At 34.9% G+C, this 9,537-nt stretch overlaps 1 protein-coding gene across 1 annotated transcript; it reads left to right on the top strand.

Annotated features, from left to right (window-relative positions):
- The first annotated feature begins 561 nt into the window (after positions 1-561).
- On the top strand, positions 562-7,202 carry LOC119783148 (carcinoembryonic antigen-related cell adhesion molecule 5-like). Its single transcript, XM_038284511.1, has 9 exons — positions 562-565; positions 775-1,110; positions 1,646-1,927; positions 2,473-2,739; positions 3,856-4,134; positions 4,508-4,777; positions 6,003-6,108; positions 6,283-6,314; positions 7,035-7,202. The coding sequence occupies exons 1-9, from the start codon at positions 562-564 to the stop codon at positions 7,199-7,201; spliced, it is 1,743 nt and encodes a 580-aa protein (XP_038140439.1). The 3' UTR covers position 7,202.
- Positions 7,203-9,537: the final 2,335 nt, after the last annotated feature.

Below are 9,537 nucleotides of genomic sequence, written 5' to 3' on the forward strand. Positions count from 1 at the left end.
AAAAAGTAAAAAAAGCAAATCAAACATAAATCCAGGTATTCTATGGATAAATGTGTTTATTAAATGGTTAAACACCATAATGTTCTTGTTAATGACAAATTTCTACCCTGTTTAAGTACATTAGCTCCAGTTTGTCCTCATTGTTGCTTGACCTTCTACACATCAGAAATAAGAAATGTTTAAAGAGACAGTTTGAACTCGGCCTGTAAGTTCCTATTACTAAAGCCGTAATATTAGGCTGTTTAAACTAAGTTAAATAAGTAGAAGGACTTTTTTTAACAACATTTCAAGAACAGCATATCAAAGGACATAAAAAACAAACAAAAAAACAAAACACTGAAATAATATTAGAGGACCAAAAAATGAATTTCAGGTCATGAACAGTTTCTGTCACATAAATATAGCGAATGATTTAAATGATCCAGATCCACTTACTACTTGTCTTGTTCAATAAATTTGATGGGTTAGAGCACAGGACAGAAATCTAAGCTTGTTCTTACCCTAGCAACAATAACTACATGGATTTAGAGAGATGTTAGTCTTTTTTTTAAACCCTAGGTTATGGGTGAGAAAACTATAAATGTCATAATGAATCTCTTGCTTAGTTTAACTCAATTTGTTAATACTTGTAGGATTCATATTGCAGATTATAAACTATGTTTTCCAGCTGCAAACGCTCATAGAATGTATAACTTTAAAGACAAAGTCATGCTAAAAAGAAAATAGACTAAATGTTAATTCTAGGACTTCTTTTTGTGTTGTGTTTACTTCCAGGTTTATCTACTGGAAGTGGTGTTTTACCAGACGATCAACTCATTGCTGCTGTTGGAGGGAAAGTATTGATAAAAACAAACTTGAATCCACCTGAGACACCTTTTACATTGGTTACCTGGGATTATGATATTTCACCAACTTCGCCCATAATAACCTCACTTAATCCTGATTCAAACATAATTGCACCAGAATATGAAGGTAGGATCACCCTCTTCAGATCTACTGGATCTCTGGAGCTCAGGGATCTGAAACTCAGTGACAGTGGAGAATACAGAGTCACCATTTATCCTGCTGGAGAGCTACAACAGATAGGACAGACCTCTTTGCAGATATATGGTGAGTCAATGTTAAACACAATAAATTAATGCATTTAAATTTCAACAATTTTAAACTGACTTCTGGTTCCTATTTTATCCTAGACTCCTGGTTTCATCCATCAAATGTATTCATCCCTGTAAGAGCTTGATTGCTCTCAAATTATAATGTCATAAGTTTGGTGAATAATCAAAAATAATATATGAATAACAAACCCTTTGTTCCGATCTAGGTATACCTGTCAGTTATCCTGTTAGAAGTAATTTATTTCAATATTGTATATGAGGAAAAAAATACAAATCTTCAAATGATACATTTGGTAGAATAAATATAAATGATCTTCTCTATGTAAGCATATATGGTATCATACCATTATAAAAGTATGTAAAGTTTGATATCATTATAATTAATATTATTATTAAAGACAAACACAGAATTTTAAACAATGTATAGGCTTGAATAAAGAAGAAATATCAACTGAATTTGATCTTGTTGATTGTTTTTCCACATTTTAAAAAACCAATTGATTTTGAGGGTTTCTTTTTTCTACCAACAGAACCAGTCTCTGGTGTAACCATCTCCCCACCAAGTGCAGACTTGGTTGAATTCAACAGCTCAGTCCGTCTATCCTGCTTCTCTTCCTCTGGATCTTCTCTCTCCTTCCGCTGGTTGAACAGCAGCTCTGAGGTTACTCCCAGTGACAGGGTTCAGATCACTGATGGAAGATCAACTCTGACTATAGTTAATGTGACCCGCTATGACCAGGGATCATACAGCTGCAATGTGTCTAATCCTGCCTCTTCTAAAAGCAGTGCTCCAATAGAAATAAGTATCAGCTGTAAGTTGTTAATCTACATGTTCTCTATCTGCTTAATTACTTGCAACCATGAGAAGTGAAATAAAGATCACATACCATGTTAAAAATGCTTCCATGATTTTCATCATCAGCTAAATCTACAATATATATGTGTTTCTGAAGAATTGAGTCAATAAACCCATTTACATTATTAGAAATCCCTCTATTTAGTAATCTATTTTACTCTATTTTAGTAGTTTTATAAGTGAATAAAACATTTTTATCTGCTGGATTACTTTATATCTTATTTATCAGTCTTTAGCAGTTGTTTTGAGAAATTTGAATCTGAATATGAATCTGAACATCTGAACATAGCGTATGAACAATGTCTTATTTAGACTGAATGTAGTATTTTGTTTACATAAAAGCTACTCTGCATTTGATAATTTTTAACCGATTTTCTGTATTGTATGTACTTTCTTGATTTTGGCAAATCGTATTTGTATAATGTCTTATCCTTACTTTTTCAGTGGATGACATTTTTTTTTTTTTTTTTTACAATTTCTGTCTTTCTTTTCTACAATCAGATGGGCCAGACAATGTAAGATCAGAGGTGAATCCATCAGGAGAACATCATAAGACTGGGTCAGACATCAGTCTGATCTGCTCTGCTGATTCAACACCTTCTGGTGAATATCAGTGGTTTCTAAATGGAGACGCTCTGAGTACAACTGGACCAGAACTCAGACTGATGAACATTCAGATGAGTCACAGTGGAAACTACAGCTGTCAGGCCTTTAACAGCAAAACCCTGAGATATCAAACATCTCCACCTTCAGCTGTCTATGTTCATGGTAGGCATGAAACTTTTTTCTAAAATAAAATATCAGTGGACAAAGACCATCTATTACTCAGATAAAAATGTTTAGAATTCCTCTTTCGTTGCTGTTTCTCAACACTGGGCAGCAGTAAAATAATAATTAGAAAGCATTTATGTATTAAAATATATCAGTCTCATTAATTTTCAAATATGTTAATCAAACATTAACCTTTAAAAAATTTGTGTCTGAATCCATCAAACGTAATTTCAAACCTCTTGAAAAAATTGCCAGGAACGATTAACGCATACATATTTACTAAGACAAAAGAATTTACATTTTATAACCAACCACTGTAATCATCCTGACTCCCACTCATTAGGTTTATAGGGTGATGGTGCTGTAGGGGCCTCTTGGAATTAACAGCCAGACTCAGGTTTCTTGTCACAGACACCATAAAAACAACCACCATGAAACCAGTACAACTTTTAAATTTCAAGGTTTTGTCAATTGCGGAGTGTTGGCCTAGTGGTTAAAGCAGTGTTATCGTGCTCTGAGAGGGTTGCAAATACAGAGTTCAATCACAGTCTGCACTCTGGATTCCTGAGCAAGACACTTAAGCCCTCACTGCTCCCGAGGCGCTGTGCAATGGCAGCCCACTACTCTCCAGGGGATGGGTCAAATGTAGAGAGTGAGTTTTCCCATTGTGGGACAATATAGGGATTTACAAGAAAAAAAAAATTGGAATCTGGAAATTTTGTGTTTTCTATTTGATAAACCTGTTCAATGGATTATTTCAATCTGAAAAACTCACACAAAGAGAAAAGACAATTAGAAGAAATTTGTTGATAGAATTATTTGGTCTTTGGCGCTCCGACCTCGGCAGGAAACATTGCGCTTAATTTTGATAAATATATATGAACAGGTGTAAAGAATATGGCTGTTTCCCCACCAGGCCTGAAACTGGTGGTGGAGTAGAGATAGATGAAATTGGTCAGTCTGTAGACTGCTGGTTAGCGAGACGGTATGCTGAGCTTTATGGGAAGATCCAGTGGACTGCGTGAGCTGACACTAGAGCTTCACTCACGGACCTGGAAGACCAACATTTCGTTGTTTGTTTCTGATTTATGTTATTATGTATTTCACCCACAGAGCCTGTCTTAAATGTAAAAGTTACTCAAGAATCCTCAGACTTGATTGAGTTTAGTAAATCTGCCATCTTCCGCTGCTCCTCGTCTGGATCATCTCTCTCCTTCTGTTGGATGAAAGACTCCTCTGAGCTTACAGCCAGTGACAGAGTTCAGATTACTGATGGAGGATCCACTCTGACTATTGTCAATGTGACCAGAAATGACGAGGGATCATACAGCTGTGAAGTGTCCAATCCTGTCAGCAATGCCAACAGTGATCCAGTATTCCTCTCTGTCAGCTGTAAGTTGTTCACATATGATAATCTCTTTTTAAAAAGAAGGAAAATGCAACTTAAGCAAAGCTATCAGGGCTTTAACAACTGTAACGCTGTTTCTGCATACTTTTGGAAATTATTAGCAATAACATTTTTTTGTTAGGGTGATTTTGACATCAGATTTATAAAAATGTTTAGTTGAATATAGATCGGTCGTGTCCATATTTAACCTAAGGGATCATATAGGCTTCTAATATTGTTTTATATTTTTGTAACATTAACTTTAAAGCTTTCAAGGAGAAAGCCGATGTTAAGCTCGCACTTCATTAATAATGCTGTTAGTGTATAAATTAAGTAAATTGTCATTAAATATTAAATAATTATTTTCTACACTTTCAGATGGCCCAGAAAAAGTCACATTAAAGGTTAATCCTGAATCTCAGAAACATTATAAGGAAGGTTCAGACATCACCTTGTCTTGTTCGGCTGAGTCCAGACCTGCTGCCGTGTTTAGTTGGTTACTAAATGAAAAAAATCTGACGAATTCTGAACATGAGCTCAAGCTAATCAGTGTTCAGAGGAATCAGAGTGGAAACTACAGCTGTCGGGCCTTTAACAGTAAAACCAAAGTATATCAAACATCTCAACTTGCATCTATCTCTATAGTGGGTAAGTCACAGTACATTCCCAAACTACTATGTTTTGCTTTTATTTCAGGGGCCATCCCTGCATAAATATGTCATCCGGGTCCTGGCAACCACAGAACAGGCTATCCAGGATTCTTTGTCAATTCTGACGGCTCACACCAGAGCAATCTGTGGTTGGATTGCTGATGATTTATGCAGCATGGTCCATCCTCTTAAGCACATTCCAAGATACAAATTAATGATCAGCCTGCTTGAGTAGTTGGGTTCTGTTCTGTATGGGGTATGTGTAACAAAATTCGAATCATGATGAGAGTGCTGATGTCATTTCATAGAAATAAGTATATGACTTGATTTAAAATCTCGTTTCAGTGATGGATTTTCCCTTTTAACAAAGATCTTTATGTAAAGATATTTATGTATGCGCATACAAAAATACGTGCCACCATAAGAGAGGAAACAAAGCGTATTCTAACACCGGAAATTGTAGAAAGGGGATTAAGTTGAGCTTTGTTTACTATCCTTCTCCCTTATAAGGTGTCATTATTCTGTAAGTGTGATTACTTCACCAAACTGACAATTTCCAGTGTGATAAATAGGCTAATCACAAGATCATAGGACAGGATTACAGAGTACCATGCCATTTTTAAAAATGTAAAATTGAAGGCATAGAAAATAACGCTGACAAAGGATGAAGTGGGGAATGCTCTTTAGATATTTTTTGCTGGCTGTAAAAAAAGGTGTTTTAATTTAGCCCTAGAAGGACTGTTTCATCTCCTACCTCCAGCACAGACACCGACAAGCCTTTTCTTCTGCACTCCAGGGCTGTGTGCCCGGCAGGCTGCGCTGATTCTCCACTGCACTCCTATTTTCCCTTTTAACAAAGATGTCTTCCTTCACCCCTCTTTCAAACCACCTATCCTCTCTGTCTAAAATCGGAGCATTCTGATCTTCAAAGGTGTGCTTTGTCTTGATGTGTGGGTGTTCAGCTAAATCTTTCACAGAGTTACTAAATCTAAAAGACAGAGAATTGGCGCTTAGTTCCACCTATTCAGATTTAAGTAAGAAAACCTAAAAATGCGTGATACTGAAGGCAGCTGCAATAATTAACACACTTAACAATAAACAAGTACAGTGTACATGTGTTGTATATACTAACTACAGTTACTAACTAACTATTATATCCATTTATTAGTTTAAAATATTAAGTTTTGATAAACTACTTTCTTTTATCTTCTGTTTTATTTTAGAAAACCAACCAAGTCTCTCTGGAGGTGCCATTGCTGGAATAGTAATAGCATGTTTGTTAGTTGCTGCTGCTGGAGCTACTGGAGGCTTCTTCATCTATAAAAAAATGTAAGTTTTAAATGTTGCAAACAATACAATATCATACAACATTTTGTGATGAGTTATCACAAAGTTGTTCTCTTGATTGTTTATAATTATTTAAAGTTAAAAGCAGTTATATTTTTTAAATAACTGATAATGACAGTTGAAGTCATAATTTGTATGTTTTCCTCCAATCTTTAGAAAAAAACCTAATCCACCATCAGCTACAGAAGGTTTGTATGAGTAACTCTATAACTTGAATTCACTTTACTGTCCAAGTAACTAGTTCACATGTAAGTGTAATTTATTTTAGGACACTTAGGGCCAAACCCACACTATCCAAACACCTTTGAACTGAAGCTACAAAGGTTAGAGCTTCATAATCTTCCCTATAAATTGGGATAATCCTCTCTGCATAGTCGACATTCTGGAACCTAAACAAATGAATATTTATGTATGTGCATACAAAAATACGTGCCACCATAAGAGAGGAAACAAAGCATATTCTAACACCGGAAATTGTAGAAAGTGGATAAAGTTGAGCTTGGTTTACCATCCTTTTCCCCCTGTAAAGTGTCATTATCCTGTAAGTGTGATTACTTCACCAAGCTGACAATTTCCAGTGTGATAAATAGGCTAATCACAAGATCATAGGAAAGGATTACAGAATGCCGTGACATTTTTAAAAATGTTAAATTGAAGACAGAGAAAATAATAATGCTGACAAATCTCCCCCAGTTAGTCTAAAGTCTAGCTAAAGGCTCTACTGTAGCTCAGTCTCCCTGGCAGGCATTTCCCAGCCCTAAAAAGTAGGACTAGGGGGTTTATTGAAATGGGCTTTAATGTATTATTTACAACGGAACTTAAGGAAATAGCTTAATTTGTAAATCATGCTCTTGGACCTATCATTGTCATTTTGAAAAAACAATCATCTAAAACATTTTTCTTTTTAGAACCAGATAATGGGTATGTTAACATGCCAGGAATAAAAGGAAATAAGAAAGAAAACCACGTCTATGAGAATGTTGCCGGGATTAAGACCAATAAAGAAGAAGAACATGTGTATGAGGAGATGTCACAGAATCAAAGGAAAAAATACTTATTAAATGTTTTCTTTTAAAAGGTAAGTTATGGTCTTATTAAAATCCTGATAAAAAAGAAAAAGTGTGAATATATTTTTCTTTGTTTTGTGAAAAGAAACATTTAAGCAGCGTCTTTTTTTAGAATTATGGTAAGTACTTGAGTATTGAGCTAATGTTTTTTTCTATTATGCAGGTGAGAAAGTAACTATGGATAAATGAGTTGAGAGGAAGAAAATTTCATCATGGTTTGGCTGTTGTGCTTTTGGTTTGGAGTTTAATGAATTCATGAAATTGTTAATCATGTTCCCAATGTGCTATTGTTCTAAAAGAAGCGTAACTATAATTTTTACTATAGTGTGTACCTCATAAAGATGCCATTTTGCTGAAAAGGGAAAATGTAAAAAAAAAAAAAGGAACAAGATTTATACCCTTCTTTGTTGAAAAGAGGAACTGAATGCAGGATGAACATATAGTGAATTGCCCTTGGCCTGGAGGGGAAAACAAGACTTATTTAAGAAGACTTCTAACTTTTACTGAAAAGGGTCTGCAACTGGGTTTAACTGTGTCCTGTCTACAAAATCTGCCAGACACCTCCTTATAGTTTTCAATAAAAAAATACATTTTTTAATTAAACATAATTTCAAAAATGTTTGCAAGTGTTGTGACTAATCATGTTTTACTTATTTTTCATGGTTAAACGGTGATAAAATGGAATAGAACAGAAAATCCCTTTATTGTCCCACAATGGGGAAATTATTATGTTGCAGCATAAAACGCATTACAGCAAAAGTGATCACACAATCCACCAAGCCGACTGTGATTCAAGGAAACCAAACAGACATAGAAAAACAAGTAAAGACACAAAAGGTTACTGTTAATCAGCCTCACAGGTGGGTCTATCCAGGAAACAAACAGCATGCAGACGAGCTCCGAACCAGCTCCCATGTCAGAGCATGAAAGAGAGCATGTACGGTTAGTCACAATAAGAGAGACAGGACTACACTGAAAAACAGGCCAAGCTCCAACATCTATAAACAAAGATGTTAATCTCAGCATCACAGCTGATATTTCTCTCCAGGATAGACAAACATGAAAAGACCGGATGAAGAGAATATAATGAGAAAAAGCAGAGAGAGGATAAAGTTAGAGGTTACTGCAAGATGGTAGAATAGAGTTACAATGAAGCAGTCTAATCCTAAAGCAGCAGATAGCTCAGGATGACCTGAACCACTCTAACTATAAGCTTCATCAAAAAGGAAAATATTAAGCCTTAGTAAGTAGACAGGTTTTCTGCCTCAGGGACTAAAACTGGTAGTTGGTTCCATGGGAGAGGAGCCCAATAACTAAAAGATCTGCATCTTATTCTACTTTTAGAAATTCTAGGAACCACTGGTAAACCTACAGATTGAGAGTGAAGTGATCTATTAGATACAATCAGATCTCTGATATAAGATGGAGTTATATGATCTCTCTTTTTAATTTTCATCAGAACTCTGGCTGCAGCATTTTGGATCAGCTGAAGGCTTTTAACTACAGTTTGTGGACTTCCTGATAGTAAAGAATTATAATAGTCCAGCCATAAGGTAACAAATGCATGGACTAGTTTCTCAGCATCACAGCTGGACAGGATATCTCAAATTACTGCAAGATTTTAGAGATGAAAGAAGGAAATACTAGAAACCTCTTTGAAAAGGGATTTAAAATTAAAAGTCCAAAAATAACACCTAGATTATTTATCCCTTTTTACTGAGAAAATGTCAATAAAAATCCTCAGTCATTATGGATATAACCATATTTAATTAGGACATATCTTTATTTATGCTTTCATTTTTGTCTTCCAGAATGGTAAAAAAAAATAAACAATCAAATGAAAACAGAAATGAAAACATCATGTGCATATCATTCTTTTTCAAGTGTTTATAAAGACTTAAATCACAAAATAAACTCAACCAAAGATCTTAATTTTCTTGTGCTCCTTTATGAAACTGACTTGAGCAAAAGGGTCCATGTAACACAGTAGATCTGGTTTAAAGAACTAACTTACATATTTGTTTCTTTGACATTAGTTTTTTTTTTTGTGGAAAACATAATCAGCTTAAATCTGTTCTTAATCAAAGAGAGATTCTGAAATTTGACTCATAAAAAGCAACAAAGTAGGGCAAAATGACACAAGAGATAAGAAAGCACTTAATGGTTTTTACCTTATCCACTTTAGATGGGACGTTTGAGGAAGGGGTTAAAATTTGCTTTAGATTTATATTGTAATCAGTTTACAAGTATTTTTCTTTTACACAGAACCTGACCCTAAACTGCAGACAGCTTTTCTAAGGATATTGAATATAAACCATTAGTAAAAAAAAAACTCAAAAACAAA

The sequence above is a fragment of the Cyprinodon tularosa genome, unplaced genomic scaffold (assembly GCF_016077235.1).
Source record: "Cyprinodon tularosa strain WSP-4 unplaced genomic scaffold, ASM1607723v1 ctg2, whole genome shotgun sequence".
NCBI lineage: Eukaryota > Metazoa > Chordata > Actinopteri > Cyprinodontiformes > Cyprinodontidae > Cyprinodon > Cyprinodon tularosa.

Excerpts from the sequence above, each read along its gene's own strand:
- LOC119783148 (XM_038284511.1), top strand. Across the intron at positions 4,135-4,507 it reads AGTATTCCTCTCTGTCAGCT|ATGGCCCAGAAAAAGTCACA; the intron begins GTAAGTTGTTCA and ends CTACACTTTCAG. Across the intron at positions 6,315-7,034 it reads TCCACCATCAGCTACAGAAG|AACCAGATAATGGGTATGTT; the intron begins GTTTGTATGAGT and ends TTTTCTTTTTAG.